This window comes from Triticum aestivum, chromosome 6B (assembly GCF_018294505.1).
Source record: "Triticum aestivum cultivar Chinese Spring chromosome 6B, IWGSC CS RefSeq v2.1, whole genome shotgun sequence".
NCBI lineage: Eukaryota > Viridiplantae > Streptophyta > Magnoliopsida > Poales > Poaceae > Triticum > Triticum aestivum.
This window is the reverse complement of record NC_057810.1, coordinates 42,983,811-43,002,309: the sequence shown is the minus strand read 5'-3', so window position 1 is coordinate 43,002,309 and position 18,499 is coordinate 42,983,811. Positions and strand designations below refer to the sequence as shown.

Genomic DNA, 18,499 nt, shown 5'->3' with positions numbered 1-18,499 from the left:
TCCGTAGGACGAACAACAATCATACCATAGGCTAGCTTCTAGGGTTTAGCCTCCTTGATCTCGTGGTAGATCTACTCTTGTAACACACATCATCAATATTAATCAAGCAGGACGTAGGGTTTTACCTCCATCAAGAGGGCCCGAACCTGGGTAAAACATCGTGTCCCTTGTCTCCTGTTACCATCCGCCTAGACGCACAGTTCGGGACCCCCTACCCGAGATCCGCCGGTTTTGACACCGACAGGGGGCTATGAGACACAACATTTTCTCTTAGCGGTGTGCGGCGCCCTCCTCCACAGTTTACGCCTCTGGTCATATTCTCGCAGTGCTTAGGCGAAGCCCTGTGCGGATCACATCACCATCACCGTCACCACGCCGTCATGCTGACGGAACTCATCTACTCCTTCGACCCTCTGCTGGATCAAGAGCTCGAGGGACATCATCGCGCTGAACGTGTGCAGAACTTGGAGGTGCCGTACGTTCGGTGCTTGATCGGTTGAATCGAGAAGACGTTCAACTACATCAACTGAGTTAAACTAACACTTCCGCTTTCGATCTATGAGGGTACGTGGACGCACTCTCCCCCTCTCATTGCTATGCATCTCCAGATAGATCTTGCGTGAGCGTAGGATTTTTTTTTTGAAATTGCATGCTATGTTTCCCAACACTAACTTCTTGGCATGACAACTACACCACTACCCTTGCGCTTGGCGAAACTGCCGAGTGGGCCCAGCGAGCACCCTGTTCTCTTGCCCTCGAGCTGGGCGTCGTGACAAGTCCATTAACGTGACCATCGCGCTTCTTGGTGTCTTTGAAAAACATATCCAACTGAATAATGAAAACCGCCACCCCTCAAATTGGTAACGCCCGCTAGCTTCCGGCGTGACGACAATTCGACCACTGACCTTGCGCATCGGCCAAATTGTCGAGTAGGCCCATAGAGCCCCCCCTGTTTTCTCTCACTCAGAGATGGGCATCACGATAAGCCCATTCACACGATCGTCACGTTGTATCTATATCCTTTCTTAAATTTGAGAAAGTTAACGTTGGTTGACTAATAGGCTCTTGACGTGACCACAACTACGCTATCGACCCCATGCATCTTGGAAATGTGGCTTATTAATGGATTTTCTTTATAGTCTCTGTCCACATGACATCGTATATTCTCTCACGTGTCATAAAGTGGGTAATTTTAAATTTAAGAAAGATAACGCGCGCTAACTTCTTGGCATGACGACAACTACACGCTGCCCTTGCTCTTGGCAAAACTGCCGAGTGGGCCCAGTGAGCTCCCTTTTGTCTCGCGTTCGAGCTGGGCGTCGCGACAAGTCCATTTATGCGATCATCGCACTTCTTGGCATCTTTAAAAACCATATCTAGTTGAATAATCAAAACCGCCATGCCTCAAATTTGTAACGCTCGCTAGCTTCTTGGCGTGACAACAATTGGACCACTGACCTTGCGCATCGGTGAAACTGCCGAGTGGGCCCATAAACCCCCCATGTTTTCTCGCGCTCGAGCTGGGCATCGCGACAAACCCATTCACACGATCATCACGCTGTATCTATATCCTTTCTTAAATTTGAGAAAGTTAGCGTTAGTTGACTAATAAGCTCTTGGCGTGACGACAACTACGCTATTGATCTCGCGCATCTTGGAAATGTGGCTCGTTAATGGATTTTCTTTATAGTCTCTGTCTACGTGGCATCATATATTCTCTCACGTGTCGTAAAGTGGATAATTTTAAAGTTAAGAAAGTCAACGCGCGCTAACTTCTTGGCATAACGACAACTACATGCTGCCCTTGCTCTTGGCAAAACTGCCAAGTGGGCCCAGCGTTTCCCATTTTCTCTCGTGTTCGAGCTGGGCGTCGCGACAAGTCCATTTATGTGATCATCGCCCTTCTTGGTGTCTTTCAAAACCATATCCAGTTGAATAACCAAAACCGCCACGCCACAAATTGGTAACACTCGCTAGCTTCTTGGCATGACGACAATTGGACCACTGCCCTTGCGCATCAGCGAAACTGCCGAGTGGGCCCATCAAGCCCCCCAGTTTTCTCGCGCTCGAGCTGGGTGTTGCGAGAAGTACATTCACACGATTGTCCCACTATATATATGCCCTTTTTTAAATTTCAGAGAGTTAACACTGGTTGACTAATAGGCTCTTGGCGTGAGAGCAACTACGCTATTGACCTCGCGAATCTTGGAAACTAGATCGGGATCGCGCCCTGGCGCGAGGGTGCCGGTCCAAACGTGTTTGGTCAAGTAGTGAATGCTTAGCCAGTAGCAATACATGTATATCATATGTATTCATATATGGTAATAATACAGCGAAAGAGAAACATTCAAACGTGATATAAGCGAGACATAATACCACTCAGTACCAGCATGAAACTATTAAGGCATAATCAATCTCAGTTCGTTCATTAGATTAAAAAAAAGTCACTCGACAGGAAGCTCGAAATAAAAAACGCAGCCATTCGATACGATGGTTAATAACAAAAGTGATATAATATGAGAAAGTTATCGGAGCAGAAACATAATAAAGAAGAAGCAACTAAGCATGTTAACAAACATGACCAAATGAAAACACCCTCAAGGTGAAGACAATTGTTGATCTAGTGAACCATAATGTATACGTGCCTTCCACTACCCTCAGAATTGTTACAGGGAACCTCACATGGATCCTGGCACACTTGTATAAATTTCTCTCATGCAAAGTGTCTAAAACATGTCTATGACCTCATTAGGCACCATCTTGTTGGCATGATTTCCCTATAGAAGAGCACACATGTATACTCTTGATAGGGCCATCATCGAAGCAACCCTGCTGATATCATAGCCTGGAGATTCGCAGGTAGATGTGCTGGTTCCACACGGCTGAGAAAATGCCAGATAAGTCGACAAAATTGTACAGAAGCAGAGGGGGTTGGATAATCTATGGCACATATGAAAGAAAAACCAGTTTTGGCACAAGTTTTAGGTAAGAATGATACTTGGACAGTAAATAAAAAACAACTGATTAGAGTTATTTCTCAGTTTAGATAGAATGGAAAGAACCAATGATTGTTTACATATAGCAGAATTATGTCTGAGTTCAGATAAAAAAGAAATAGGCACCGATTGTTTCCATATAGCAGAATAAATGCTAGGTGAGTAATTTGTTGATGCCAAAATAACATAATTAGATACATATCCATAATTAGTTAAAACCATTGAAAGAAATCATATATAGTATAAGCTGGAAGACATAGTACGTCAAATCGGAAGGAGAAGCACTCTAGATAACATCCATTGATTTGATAATCAGCAACATCAATATAAATGAGACCAATCTTTAACCGTAGTGTCCTATACAGCACCCAGAAAACACAATTAGCTTACTATACCTATATAACTTTCTTGGAGAGGTCGAACGAGAGAAAGATGAAGGGTACCTGAATAATGGGGACGAGATCGCTTCTCTGGTGTGCCCCCGCTCCGGTCAAACCACAAGACAACCCTCCGCCACGGCATGGACCGAACTGCAAAATATCTAGAAACATCAATAGTCATCTTTAGTTCAGCTAGGTTGATATATGGCAATGGGAATCAAATAAGTTGTGTGTCTAGTATGCATCAGTATTTAGTAGTCAACTTTTTCTGCAACACTAAAGAAACTGAACTTCTAGTAAATTTTTCTCACCACCAAAGATCAATGCACTTTTTTAAATATATCAATTTAGAAACCAAATGCATCACCAGAAAGATATAAACATATGGTTTAATATAAACATATATGGCCTGTTTGGATGCTGCCCTAGCCAACCCTGCCAGTCACAGGGGCACCAAAATTTTGGTAGAGCAATCGGCCGCCTGCTTCTCACCAAATAACTGGCGTGGAATTGAACTGAGATGTGGAGCTAGCCTGGGCACGCCAAAGAATTGGCATCCATCCAAACGCATAGCGACCACTCAGTCAACGACCAATTTTTTGGCACGCCGGCTCTGGGATCAAATCCAAACAGGCCCATAACAGAGCAACAAAGAAATTGTCCGCTGGGATTGAGCTGACCTAATGATAGGGCAAGATGATTTCCATATCGGATATGCACAGCCCACAAAACTTAAACCGAGATTTAAGTGCCCAGATGCAATATCATGCATAGTTCTAGATAATGAACAATAACGGAGAGATTGATGAAAGTCTAGGTTCCACTTGTTCTTCAGAAACCAAGAACAAAATGTACAAAATAACAAAATAATATTTTTTCCCTTTGTAACAGGTTACGCCATACGAATTCTGCATCATGCCAGTTCTGAATATGGCAGGGAGCTTTAATATATCAATTAGCTGAGGCATAGGTTGCATTTGCCTAATATATGAAGTATGTCAGATGTTAATAGATTAAGTAAATTACTTAGTACCATGGATTTCGGTGGTGAAAAACATAAAACACTCTATGTATACTGAATGTTTAATTAGACAAATTCAAACTATTATTCAGAATGTTACAGCCAAAAATAGTGTACCCAAGCAAAAAATCAGTGGCACTGAGATGCATGGTGACATCTTCTTACTGGCCTCCTTTCCAAAAGAAGTTCAATAAGCACTACACTAATAGACCAACTGAACATGAAAGACACAAACATCGCGAAAACTAAAAAAAATGCTATATACTTTCTATCTCCTATAGGACACTGATTTATGATGACAGAAATCCGAGGGTGAGCCCTCGTCGTTAAGTAAAACTATATATTTTCTATAAAAATTCCTGCAAGAGTAAATTAATAACATCCTTGCCTTCAAGTGAACCCAACAGTTTGGTGGACATATCAGAGGCGAGGGAAGAGAGAGTAAACAGAACATACATGCATTTTATTTCCTTCACAATTTGTGCTTTCATGCATAAAGAAACAATGACTGTCGTTAGACTATCACAAAGAAACTCCAAGAAAATTAAACCGTAACAGTAGGAGACTGGAAACTAAAGAGGGAATATGTTGAGGCAACCTATATACAGTAGGAGGGATTAGCTAAATTCTGTTGCTTGTAAAAGAACTACCATAATGTGACTGGCATTGATCATTCACATGATCAAGTCATGTGTGTACCAAGACAAAATCAAATACATGGTACCGGCACATTGATGCATAAAACAAAAAGATTCCTTGCCTATTGGCATTACAGACCACGATTCCGCTAACAAAAGAGATGCAAAATTGGCATTACAGATCACAACTCCGCTCACTAAAATAATCAAGGGAAGTACAAAGAACATACACACACAGAGACACACACACACACAGCATATTTGGGCTTAGTACAGCAGCAGAAACCAGAAGGAACAATAATAAAAACAGAGCATATTTGGGATTGATGAAGATTGCTCACCTTCTCCAGGAAGAACAGGCGGTCGATGAACTGCGTGGAAACCTCGTCCAGCTCCACAACATCGGTGACCTGCAGCGGTCAGAGAGAGGGATGGTGAGCAGAAGCAGCGCGAGATTGACGGGGAGAGGAGTCCTGCGTCTTTAATCGAACGTGTCTCACCTTGAGGTCCTCGACGTCTCCGCAGCCTGTACTCTAAAGCAAGCTCGGCACAGGCACAATTTGCAAGATCACGGGCATGAAATGAACGCCCAAAAGAGAGTGCAGCAACAACGGAAAGAAACGCTAAAAGGGAACATAGAGCAGAAACCAACCCAAAATGCAAGCAAGAATTTTTAAAAGGGAACATAGAGCAGCATGAGCATGAGGCATAGAAAAATGGGGTCACCTTAAGATCAAGAATCAGTGGCTCTCTCTCTCTCAGTTCAAATCAGAAGGAAAGAACCACTATTATTGATACCACTATTATTGATTAGAGTTATTTGTAATTAGGCAAAGCACTACAACACTGGATCCTAAGCAACAGCTGAGGCATACAAAACTACAAGTGTTTGTTCTTTTCATAAATAAACAACCTTTAGTATCTCAACCAGAACCAAAGCAAAACAAAAATCATGGTTAAGTAACCAGCAAAGGAAGAATGAACCTTTTTTGAATTTTAAAGTAGCAAGACATGAAAAGTTCTTTATTGCCTTCAATACTACACACATTAGGGGAGGTAGCTGCAGTTCTATTGCATAGTGGGCTCAGATTCACCTTTCCTCGATCATATAACCTACCCCCATCATCTCTTATCACCAGATTAATCTGTTTATAGAGTAGAGCTGCCCTGGTTATCACTCAACAAGAATGACCATCCAAGGACAGAACAATAAGTATCACAGGATCAAAAAGGATTCTAGAGACAAGAGGGAGGATCCAACTTGATACCCACAGGTGCCTTGATTGCTCAAAGGCACACTTATTTCAGCGACGGTTAATCATCATCGCCCTAGCAAGGATGGCTTCCGACCGATGGGGCACGTGCGAATAAAAAGGCTTCAGGGTTCAATGCATATGGGCTCAGATTTGCCTTTCCTCATCATATAATCTACCCCCATCATCTCTTATCACCAGATCAATCTGTTTATACAGTGGAGCTGCCCTGGTTATCACTCAATAAGAATGACCATCCAAAGGACAGAACAATAAGTATCACAGGATAAAAAAGGATTCTAGAGACAAGAGGGAGGACCCAACTTGATACCCACGGCTAATCATCATCGCCCTAGCAAGAATGGCTTCCGACCGATGTGGCACGTGATTCAAACGCGGTGGGGCAGGCTATTTACGCGTGGTGGACGGTCGAGGCGAAACTGTTCATTGCAACAGTAACTATTTTTTATCCGACGGACAAGGTCATTCCAGGGCTCGATCCGACGGCTCAGATCGCATCAAGCAACCAGATCCAACAGCCAAGAATGCCAAGCGGCTGAGGAGGCTGGAGGATGACCGGCATCCTAGAGCAACTGCTTAAACCATTGAGTACAAAAGTCATTCATGCCAACCACAAAAAGGAAATAATCTGCAATGCAAGGCTAATATGATTATTAGTACTTGTTTTGTAGAATCATTTTGAGCATAACGAATAATTTACCCGTTTTAACGGGGCATGTCACTGTCCTGTAAAAGAATTTAGGTGACCAGGAGCCTCACACACATTCATAGGGGCGAACTAATTGAACAAGAACTATCACAAGCAAAATACCTATGTTAGTAAGCTGAATGCACATGCGTAGTTCATCCTAATCAGGATAGAAAACACACATACTCTCTCTGTAAACTTTTATAAGAGCGTTTAGATCACTACAGTAGTGACCTAAACGCTCTTATATCTGTTTACAGAGGGAGTATAATTTACATAATTAAGTCTGCTAGGATAAGGCACTGCAAAGTAGAGCATCAGTATACACCATATAAGTTACATAATTTAATTTTCTAGGACCGACGGATTGCATAGTAGAGTATCAGTACATATATCATATAATGTACATAATTAAGTCTGGTAGGACAAGGTGCTGCATAGCAGAGCATTGATTGCATCGCAGAAGGCAGTATACTAACTTACTAAGACGGGGGACTGAAAGTACCTAACAATCATTCAGATAGCCGCATTGCAGAAGGCAATATACTAAGACAGTGAACTGAAAGTACCAAACGATCATTCAGATAGCCATGATAATGAGGAGCTAACACTGGATTAGTAATCATTGTGTACCAGGTTGTCCGCAGAGCAATTTCCCTCACTGTCAAAGATATAATCATCCAAAGAGCTCATGTAAGGCACATGTTCATCTTGTTCTACTGCAGGAGGAAACCAGATGTGAAATCGCTTGTTCATATTAAGAGTAAAACTCTCAATGAACTATCAAAGACTTTCAAGTGCTCCAAAGATCTGCACACAACTGGAAAGAAAAAAAATGATTGCTAGTCTGCTAGAGATTATCTACTTGTGCATGGCTACCAAAATCATTGCTTCTTTTGTTAGATATTATAATCCGAAAGTCTCCATCCACATTCAGTATAATGTCAGTGTCATCTACAAATATGCGCATTCTGACAAGGATACAAATCTATGGCAGCACATCAACACGAAATAAATATACTAAAAGACTAAATTAATGGGGTTAACTAAGGCAATGGAAATTAAACGATGAACATGATTATATTGAAAGCTCAAATTAATGGAAGAAGACTATATCAAATGTTGTAAGTAGGATCAATTAGTTCATCATATCATTATACCAAGAGCATACACACTGGAAAATCATCAAAAAGGCTGATGCCAACAAAAGAGGATACACAGTGTAGAAGGCTGAGGCCAACAAAAGAGGGTCCTGGCACAATAAATAGCAATAGAACCAACCGACGATCCTGGAAAGAAGAGTATATACTAAATTTTCAGGCAATGAAATAGAGTCACATTTGCAATAATTGTCCACAGTTTAATTGATCATAATCCACCACATTCTTGACACTAAACAAATTCATAACCGCTAGTTTCCGAAATATGATGTTGTGAATATAATTAACCTTCATAAGAAAAGGAATAACTTCTGACCAAGAAATAGCTCACGACCACTACTCTCCATCACCACTATGAATCCACCCAAGAAATAGCTCAAGGATTAATTGGTACAGTTTCAGATGACATGTTTTATTTTCACCTTTCTATCTAAACTGTACCAAAACGTGATTTTGCTTCAAACGTGATGAGTCAAAACATGATGCCATATGAAACTTAAGCATCCAGAGAGATGTGGGGTAGATGGGGGAAGGGAAGCTCACCACGTTGGTCTGTAGAAGATGTGACTGGACTGCTCTGTCCGCTGTATATTTGTTGATATATATTTAGATTCAGAGGTGTTTGGTGCTGGATGTTGACCTGGTGCTGCTGCTCCACCTCCTCTTCTCTAGCCGCTGTACCATCTACACCCGCAGCTTCTCCATGGATGGGACCCCTTCCTTCCTTGACACAAGCAGGGTAGAGGCTGACTGCCTGCACATCGCACACACGCATCAGAGAAAGAAGAAAGAAAACCAGAGGAAGAAGAAGAGAAACGAGGGGAGGAGGGATCTGACCTAGGGCGCAAGACCGATAGCGCGAGGGCGAGCAGAGGCTACGGGTCGAGCACTCTGCGGGGTCGGAGCAGGAGGGCTCGGGAGCCGCCGCCGTGCACGGGGACGAGCTCGCGGACGGGGAGGGCAGGCGCCCACTCGCCGTCGCGCAGCACCGCGGCGTGGTCGGAGGAGAGGAGACGCGGGACGGCGCAGCACGCCGCCTTGCCCTGCTGCTGCTCCTCCCCGCTGCCGCCGCCGTCGTGCTCCTCGTCCTCCCTCCGCTTTTGCTCATCGTCGTTGGGGAGGGAGGGGGGCTTTGCTGCGGTGGGTCTGGCCGCCGACGGCGCGGGGAGGCGGGTGGCGGCGGCGGCGGCGGTGATGTGGGCGGGAGGAGAGGAGGCGTGCGGGAGGGGAGGCGAGGGGAGGGGAACCAGAGAGAGGGAGAGGAGGCGCGCGGGAGGGGGAGGGGAGCCGGCTAGGGTTGCCTCCACGGGAGCCGACTCTTTTATACCCTGGGCGAGTGAAATGACGAAAATGCCCCCGACGGGGCAGGCTATTTACGCGTGGTGGCACGGTCGAGGTGAAACTGTTCATTGCAACAGTAGCATTTTTTTATCCGACGGACGAGGTCATTCCAGGGCTCGATCCGACAGCCCAAATCCAATCAAGCACGCAGATCCAACGGCCAGGAATCCAAACGGCTGAGGAGCCGGGATCATCCTCCGTATTCTTATTTCTCGATGTGGATCATTAATGAAATTTCATTATAGTCTCTGTCCACGATGGCATCGTATATTCCTCACATGTGTCGTAAAGTGGATAAATTTAAATTTAAAAGAGTTAACATGCGCTAACTTCTTGGCATGACGACAACTACACCGCTACCCTTGCGCTTGCCAAAACTACCGAGTGGGCCCAGCAAGCACCCTGTTCTCTTGCGCTCGAGCTGGGTGTCGTGACAAGTCCATTTACATGATCATCACGCTTCTTGGTGTCTTTGAAAAACATATCCAACTGAATAATGAAAACCGCCACGCCTCAAATTGGTAACGCCCGCTAGCTTCCGGCGTGATGGCAATTGGACCACTGACCTTGCGCATCGGCCAAATTGTCGAGTGGGCCCATCGAGCCCCCCTGTTTTCTCGCGCTCGAGCTGGGCATCGCGACAAGCCCATTCACACAATCATCATGCTGTATCTATATCCTTTCTTAAATTTGAGAAAGTTAATGTTGGTTGAATGATAGGCTCTTGGCGTGACGACAACTACGCTATTGACCTCACGCATCTTGGAAATGTGGCTCATTAATGGATTTTCTTTATAGTTTCTGTCCACGTGGCATCGTATATTCTCTCACGTGTCGTAAAGCGGATACTTTTAAATTTAAGAAAGTTAACGCGCGCTAACTTCTTGGTATGACGACAACTACACGCTGCCCTTGCTCTTGGCAAAACTGCCGAGTGGGCCCAGCGAGCCCTCTTTTCTCTCGCGTTTGAGTTGGGGTCGCGACAAGTCCATTTATGCGATCATCGCGCTTCTTGGTGTCTTTAAAAACCATATCCAGTTGAATAATAAAAACCGCCACACACTGACCTTGCGCATCGGCGAAATTGCCGAGTGGGCCCATCAAGCCCCCTTGTTTTCTCACGCTCGAGCTGGGCATCGCGACAAGCCCATTCACACGATCGTCACGCTATATCTATATCCTTTCTTAAATTTGAGAAAGTTAACGTTGGTTGACTAATAGGCTCTTGGCATGACCACAACTACGCTGTTCGCCTCGCGCATCTTGGAAATGTGGCTCATTAATGATTTTCTTTATAGTCTCTGTCCACGTGGCATCATATATTCTATCATGTGTCGTAAAGTGGATAATTTTAAATTTAAGAAAGTTAACATGCGCTGACTTCTTGGCATGACAACAACTACACGCTGCCCTTGCTTTTGGCAAAACTGCCGAGTGGGCCCAGCGTTCCCCCTTTTCTCTCGCGCTCGAGCTGGGCGCTGCGACAAGTCCATTTATGCGATCATCGCGCTTCTTGGTGTCTTTAAAAACCATATCCAGTTGGATAATCAAAACCGCCACGCCTCAAACTGGTAACGCTCGCTAGCTTCTTGGCGTGACGACAATTGGACCACTGGCCTTGCGCATCGGCGAAACTACCGAGTGGGCCCATCAAGCCCCCCTGTTTTCTCACGCTCGAGCTGGGCATTGGGACATGTCCATTCACACGATCGTCCCGCCGTATCTATGTCCTTTTTTAAATTTGAGAGAGTTAACACCGGTTGACTAATAGGCTCTTGCGTGAGGGCAACTACGCTATTGACCTCGCGAATCTTGGAAATGTGGATCATTAATGGAATTTCATTATAGTCTCTGTCCATGTGGCATCGTATATTCATCACACGTGTCGTAAAGTGGAGTTAATGTGCGCTAACTTCTTCGCATGACGGCAACTACACCGCTACGAAACTGCCGAGTGGGCCCATCGAGCACCCTGTTCTCTTGCGCTCGAGCTGGGCGTCGCGACAAGTCCATTTACGTGATCATCGCGCTTCTTGGTGTCTTTGAAAAGCATATCCAACTATATAGTGAAAACTGCCACGCCTCAAATTGGTAACGCTCGCTAGCTTTTTGCATGACGACAATTGGACAACTGACCTTGCGCATCGGCAAAACTGTTGAGTGGGCCCATCGAGCCCCTCCTTTGTTTCTCGCGCTCGAGCTGGGCATCGCGACAAGCCCATTCACACGATCGTCAGGCTGTATCTATATCCTTTCTTAAATTTGAGAAAGTTAATGTTGGTTGACTAATAGTCTCTTGGCGTGACGACAACTACGCTATTAACCTCGCGCATCTGGGAAATGTGGCTCATTAATGGATTTTCATTATAGTCTCTGTCCACGTGGCATCATATATTTCTCTCACGTGTCGTAAAGTGGATAATTTTAAATTTAAGAAAGTTAACGCGCGCTAATTCTTGGCATGACGACAACTACATCGCTACCCTTGCGCTTGGCGAAACTGCCGAGTGGGCCCATCGAGCCCCCTGTTCTCCCGCGCTCGAGCTGGGTGTCGCGACAAGTCCATTTACACGATCATCGGCTTCTTGGTGTCTTTAAAAAACATATCCACTTAAATAATCAAAACTGCCACGCCTCAAATTGGCAACGCTCGCTAACTTCTTGGCATGACGACAACTGGACCACTGACCTTGCGCATCGACGAAACTGCCGAGTGGGCCCATCGAGCCCCCTATTTTCACGCGCTCGAGCTGAGCGTCGCGACAAGTCCATTCAAGCGATAGTCGCCCTGTATTGACACCTTTTTTAAAAAAAATCATTCAGTTGAATAATCCAAAGTGCCACGGCTCAATTTGGTAAGATTCTTGTTGAAACCCCCAACGTACAAATTCGAAACCTGGATTTCTGCTTCTGGAAAATACCAGACAGGTCGTTATGCCCTTGCCTCAGAGAGCAACCCCGGGCCCACCGGCCAGACGTGGACCGACCGGCACAGAACGAACGAGAAGCATCCATCCGTTCCATCCACGCGACGCAGGCCAATCGCGCGGCTCCGCGTCGAGGGGGCGCACCGGGGCCGTCGGATGGGCGGCACGGACGGCCGCGGCGACCCCAGCACAGAGCCCGCCCCGATTGGCCCGGGCCGCCACGTGCCCGCCAACGATTCGCCCAGCTTGGCCCCGTGACGTTCCGGCCAGCGCGACGGGGGCAGCCTGCGGATCTGACCACCTCCAGCCCCGCCGTATATAAATCTCACACACACGGCGCAGTCTCCTTAAAACTCAAACCCACTTCCGCAAAGGAGATCGACAAGGCGAAGGCGGAGAGGAAGAAGCCTCAGAGAGGAGAAGCTCAAGGCGAGGAGAGGAGAGGGATCGTCGTCGTGGCGATGGATCGGGTCCGCGGCTCCGCGCTGCTGCTCGGCGTCCTGCTCGCAGGTATGCGCGCCATCTCGATCTCGATCCCGACCCCTTCCCGTTGCTCTGTTTTGTTTCGTTCCGCCAGATCTGCGTGTTCTGTTCCCGGAGCTCGATCCGGGGCGGTCGGGGGTGACGATGATCCCGCCGCTGCCGGCCGCCGACGGATCGAGCTGTTTATTTTGAATCGTTTGTGCCGCTTCACTGGGATCGTTGCTTGCGAGCCGTAGGCTTGTGTGATCTAGATTTCGATGCCTGCTGTACGGACGCTTTGATCTGTGGTTTAGTTGCTCGTAGATTGGAGGGCTTAGGTTTAGTGCTGCACCGCCGCCGATTTGAATTGTTCAATTGTTCTGCTGCATTAATTGCTGCGGCGATCTGTCCTTAAAATTGGTAGGATGCTGCTACAGGCTCGCAATTCCGCTTCTCGCTTGATGATTATGTTAGGACAGAGTTTGATCAAGGGTTGCAAGGGCTTTACATGATTTAATTATATTATAGTAGTAGTAGTGACACTAAAAAAGTAGCGCCTTAGGAAAAATGTTCCGGTTACAGGGGACAATGGTGGCTGAATTGAATCCCTATGAAATCAGCTCAACTAGTGTGATATTTTGAATTCTGCTGCTGTCTGTGTGCTAATGCCATTGAGATCGGGTTGAATAATTCAGAATGTTGCTTACCTACTGCTGCTGCTGCTGTGTGCAGGATCGCTGTTTGCACTTTGTGCCGCAAAGGAGGAGGCCAAGAAGCTCGGTACGGTGATCGGTATCGATCTCGGCACCACCTACTCATGTGTCGGTGTGTACAAGAACGGTCATGTCGAGATTATCGCCAATGACCAGGGTAACCGTATCACGCCCTCATGGGTTGGGTTCACCGATGGCGAGAGGCTCATCGGTGAGGCTGCAAAGAACCAGGCAGCTGTCAACCCTGAGAGGACCGTCTTTGACGTCAAGCGTCTCATTGGAAGAAAGTAATACCGCTTTCCTGTTCTTCTACACTTATTTTTGTGCAGTGTTGATTTGTGGTGCCTGACCTGTTAACATTTTCTTCCAGGTTTGAGGACAAGGAGGTGCAGAGGGACATGAAACTTGTCCCCTACAAGATTGTCAACAAGGAGGGGAAGCCTTACATCCAGGTCAAGATCAAGGATGGGGAGACCAAGGTCTTCAGCCCTGAGGAGATCAGTGCTATGATTCTTGGGAAGATGAAGGAGACTGCTGAGGCATACCTTGGCAAGAAGATCAATGACGCCGTCGTCACTGTTCCTGGTTAGTAATGGTGCAATTCAGTTGCTGACTAGTGTTGATTCTATGAATGCCGTTGCTCACATCTATTTGCTCTGTTTTTTCAGCGTACTTCAATGACGCGCAGAGGCAGGCGACCAAGGATGCTGGTGTGATTGCTGGCCTCAATGTGGCTAGGATCATCAATGAGCCCACTGCTGCTGCTATTGCCTATGGTTTGGACAAGAGGGGCGGCGAGAAGAACATCCTGGTGTTTGACCTGGGTGGTGGTACTTTTGATGTCAGTATCTTGACCATTGACAATGGCGTCTTTGAGGTGTTGGCCACCAACGGTGACACCCATCTTGGAGGTATAACAACTTTTCCTTCTCATTTGCTGCAATTCCTTTTGTTACAATGCCATTGGGATTGACTGAGTACTGCATATAGAAAATATGGTGCTGCTGGTTAGGCTACTGTCACCTGCTATATAGTCATTTAATAAAGACATGATTATTACCTAAATATTTCAATATGGAACAAATAATTTATTGGTCACACAACACTCTTGAGTAATCTTTCAGTTGACTATGTACTGCTTTACTTGACAAAGGAGCTCAAATGATTTGATCATTATTAGTTTTTCATCTCATTAGCTGTGTGTTGTGCATTCTATTGGCCCATACATAACTGAGCTGTATATCCTCTCCAGGTGAGGACTTTGACCACAGAATCATGGACTACTTCATCAAGTTGATCAAGAAGAAGCATGGCAAGGACATCAGCAAGGACAACCGTGCTCTTGGAAAGCTGAGGAGGGAAGCTGAGCGTGCCAAGAGAGCCCTCAGCAACCAGCACCAAGTCCGCGTTGAGATCGAGTCCCTCTTTGACGGGACTGATTTCTCGGAGCCACTGACCCGTGCCAGGTTCGAGGAGCTGAACAACGATCTCTTCCGCAAGACCATGGGACCAGTGAAGAAGGCCATGGATGACGCTGGCCTCGAGAAGACCCAGATCCACGAGATTGTTCTTGTTGGTGGCAGCACCAGGATTCCCAAGGTCCAGCAGCTCCTCAGGGACTACTTTGACGGCAAGGAGCCAAACAAGGGTGTGAACCCTGATGAGGCTGTTGCCTTCGGAGCTGCAGTGCAGGGAAGCATCTTGAGCGGCGAGGGTGGTGACGAGACCAAGGGTAGGATGAATATTCTTACTACTGCCCTCTTCTCTTTTCCTGCAGGTGTGAAGCATCCTACTTACACTACTGTGATCTGATCTTGATGCAGATATCCTCCTCCTCGATGTGGCGCCCCTGACCCTCGGTATCGAGACTGTTGGAGGAGTCATGACCAAGCTGATCCCCAGGAACACCGTCATCCCCACCAAGAAGTCGCAGGTTTTCACCACCTACCAGGACCAGCAGACCACCGTCTCCATCCAGGTAACAAACAATGAGCAGCCTCCTTCCCTCTGAAACTTCCCAGTATCAGCCTGCTGGAGCTTGACTCTTACATATATCTGCTATTGTGTTCAGGTCTTTGAGGGTGAGCGCAGCATGACCAAGGACTGCCGTCTTCTCGGCAAGTTCGACCTTTCTGGCATTCCCCCAGCTCCCAGGTTTGTACCTATCAAATTCAGATTCAGATAAACATCCGGTGCAATATAGGGCAGGCTGACTGATTGTGTGTTGTTGTCCTGAACTCAACTTTCAGGGGCACTCCTCAGATCGAAGTCACCTTCGAGGTTGACGCCAACGGTATCCTGAACGTGAAGGCGGAGGACAAGGGCACAGGCAAGTCGGAGAAGATCACCATCACGAACGAGAAAGGGCGCCTGAGCCAGGAGGAGATCGACCGGATGGTCAAGGAGGCGGAGGAGTTTGCCGAGGAGGACAAGAAGGTGAAGGAGCGCATCGATGCCCGGAACCAGCTGGAGACGTATGTCTACAACATGAAGAACACCGTCGGCGACAAGGACAAGCTGGCGGACAAGCTGGAGAGCGAGGAGAAGGAGAAGGTGGAGGAGGCCCTCAAGGAGGCGCTCGAGTGGCTGGACGAGAACCAGACGGCCGAGAAGGAGGACTACGAGGAGAAGCTCAAGGAGGTGGAGGCCGTGTGCAACCCCATCGTGTCGGCCGTGTACCAGAGGTCCGGCGGCGCGCCCGGGGGCGAGGGCGCCGACGGCGGCGTCGACGACGAGGACCATGACGAGCTGTAGATGGTTTTAAGGGAACCAATTTTTGTAATGGGGTTAGTAGGGTGAGAGAGGAGACATGGATAATTGGTACCGCTGCTGCTTACTTTGGGTCTGCGGTTGTTGGAGGTGGTTGAGACTGCTGTTATTAGTCTGTTGTCCGAGCTGTAGAGAACTCTTTGCTGCTGCTGTTACTTCCTTCTGATGTTTTTTCGTTTTGTTATTATATAGCCGGATGGATTCGCATCGGAATTTAACGCGAAGAAAAGATATGCAGTTTTATCTATACCTCCTGTGTCTTTTTCAGTCGTACTCGCTTCTGTTGGAAAATCAAGCTCAGCCAAAGTTATTTTGTGCCCTCTTTCAGTCGTGAATAGTTTCTGGTTTTGTTGCTGCATCCTATTTTGATCTAGTAGTATTTTAAAAAATGGAATTGATCGAGTAATGATAAAGTTGTGTAGAAGAAGAACAGTTCATAATGCAGATAAAGAAACAATTAGGTATCAATTTCTCCAAACCACCTTAACTTGGGCCAGTTTTGAAGATGGGATTTGGTGTTAATTGTTTAACTAGTAGCTTTCATAAAGTTGGTATTGTTCAAAGCCATGCTGCATTTTTCAGATATTAGACTTTCACGTTTGATTGCAGAATGTGCAGTTTAGTGTTAAATCTTTGAAAATACGTTTTTTTTGTCGTACAACTTGTTATTTGGTTCAAATACAGTCACTCTGTTCCAGCATGCGTATTCGGCATGCATGGTCCACTTTCAGCGACCTGCACTTCAGGGTGACACACGCGTGGCTTTTTTGCCCAAACCCCCTCGAATCTTGTCTATTTGTGGCTACCACGTGTCTCCTAACCGCTTCATCTCCTAACCATTCTGAGGCGAATATGGAGGCGTCGGAGGCGGTGCGTCAAGACGGCCGTTGTCGGAGAAGATGGACGACCCGCGTCGTCGACGTCCGAGTGAAGCAGCGCCGTCATATGGTTAGTCTCTTCTCCTCTTTGTCTCGTTTCTCTGATGCGTATCGTCACGGTAGTGTTCACGTATGGTGGCGCGATCACAATTAATTCATTCACGTACGCATTGTGAGTAAACGATTTTTTGCCGTACGCATTACATTTGTAGGATCTAATTCTCCTGTTTGGCAATTTGAGCTAGGGTTTTTTTGGGGGTTAAGAACGAGGAAGCTTTTTGTTTGAAAATGTAAGATCAAAAGAATAGATCAATCATTTTAGGCACAGATTTGTTAAGATGGTGGTTGATCAATTTGTTCAGTAAGGTTGGGGTTCCAGATGTTTACAGAATTTTTGTTAGACTGCATACAATGAATATGTTTGCAAATTCAGTTAATTGAATATGCTGCACATTATGTGACTGAATTTGTTAACTTCAAATGTTATCTGCACATTATGTGATGTATTGGCAAGTGATAATTATTTGTTTTATTGGCACATAACTGAATTTTTTATCTGCTGCAGTGTTAACTAAATTTGGGCACTTAACTTGTTAACTGAATTTGTGCGCAGAACATGGTGACTGAATTTCTGCAGTGGACATGTTATATTCAAAGCTGCTCTTTGTTCTCTTTTTATGATATCTCTGTTTTCACTTACAAGATGTTTCTGTTACAATTCTTAAAATAGGAAAAATATACATACCCAGCTCCTATGGACAGATGACATGCATGATTTCCTCTCTCTGTAGTTTAGATGACCAAGTGATGAAGTTCATGAATGAACTTTTCTTTGGCATAGTTCATGAATGAACTACTTTTGCTGGGGTAAAAAAATACTTGTTCTGTTTAGGTTTGGAAGACAAATGAGCTTGTATTTTGGAGCTATATCTCTCCCTGTTATTATGGGTGATTTCCTTGTTGCAAATATATATTTTCTGTTTGGAGCCATCTTTCTGCCTGGTAATAATCAGTATGCATATGTCTGGTTCATGATGATGGTCACTGTGTGTAGAAAGTTCATGGTTAAATTCAGTACAAGTATGTACTGCATCTCTATTGTAAAATTCAGTACCGAGCTTCATTCTTTGTGATAATTTCATGGTTAAATTCAGTACAAAACTGTACTGCATTTTGTATGTAAATTTTAGTATATATCTGCACTGCAGTTTTATCTAAAAATTTAGTACAGAGTTGTGCTGTAGTTTCATAA

The 18,499-nt window shown here is 45.7% G+C and overlaps 1 protein-coding gene and 1 long non-coding RNA gene across 6 annotated transcripts; one reads left to right on the top strand and one right to left on the bottom strand.

The window, feature by feature from the left end:
* Nucleotides 1-2,486: 2,486 nt before the first annotated feature.
* LOC123135613 (uncharacterized) lies at nucleotides 2,487-9,450 on the bottom strand. Of its 5 annotated transcripts, XR_006466102.1 has the most exons (7): nucleotides 8,995-9,450; nucleotides 8,701-8,911; nucleotides 5,536-7,716; nucleotides 5,377-5,445; nucleotides 3,440-3,526; nucleotides 3,260-3,353; nucleotides 2,487-2,882 (listed from the first exon to the last, which is right to left on the bottom strand). It is a non-coding gene; the product is annotated as an uncharacterized lncRNA (long non-coding RNA). The 5 variants fall into 5 exon arrangements; XR_006466100.1 differs by having other exon boundaries at nucleotides 2,487-3,353; nucleotides 3,440-3,537; XR_006466103.1 differs by lacking the exon at nucleotides 3,260-3,353 and having other exon boundaries at nucleotides 3,440-3,537.
* A 3,293-nt stretch (nucleotides 9,451-12,743) lies between these two features.
* On the top strand, nucleotides 12,744-16,616 carry LOC123135612 (luminal-binding protein 2). The gene is made up of 8 exons (XM_044554761.1): nucleotides 12,744-12,935; nucleotides 13,620-13,887; nucleotides 13,971-14,185; nucleotides 14,269-14,511; nucleotides 14,853-15,332; nucleotides 15,424-15,578; nucleotides 15,672-15,754; nucleotides 15,850-16,616. The coding sequence occupies exons 1-8, from the start codon at nucleotides 12,887-12,889 to the stop codon at nucleotides 16,352-16,354; spliced, it is 1,998 nt and encodes a 665-aa protein (XP_044410696.1). The 5' UTR covers nucleotides 12,744-12,886; the 3' UTR covers nucleotides 16,355-16,616.
* Nucleotides 16,617-18,499: the final 1,883 nt, after the last annotated feature.

Bases quoted from the DNA above. Each gene is read 5' to 3' on its own strand.
- LOC123135612 (XM_044554761.1), top strand. From the start codon at position 12,887: ATGGATCGGGTCCGCGGCTCCGCGCTGCTGCTCGGCGTCCTGCTCGCA. The intron at 13,888-13,970 runs GTAATACCGCTT...ATTTTCTTCCAG, and splicing joins AAGCGTCTCATTGGAAGAAA to GTTTGAGGACAAGGAGGTGC. The intron at 15,579-15,671 runs GTAACAAACAAT...TATTGTGTTCAG, and splicing joins AGACCACCGTCTCCATCCAG to GTCTTTGAGGGTGAGCGCAG.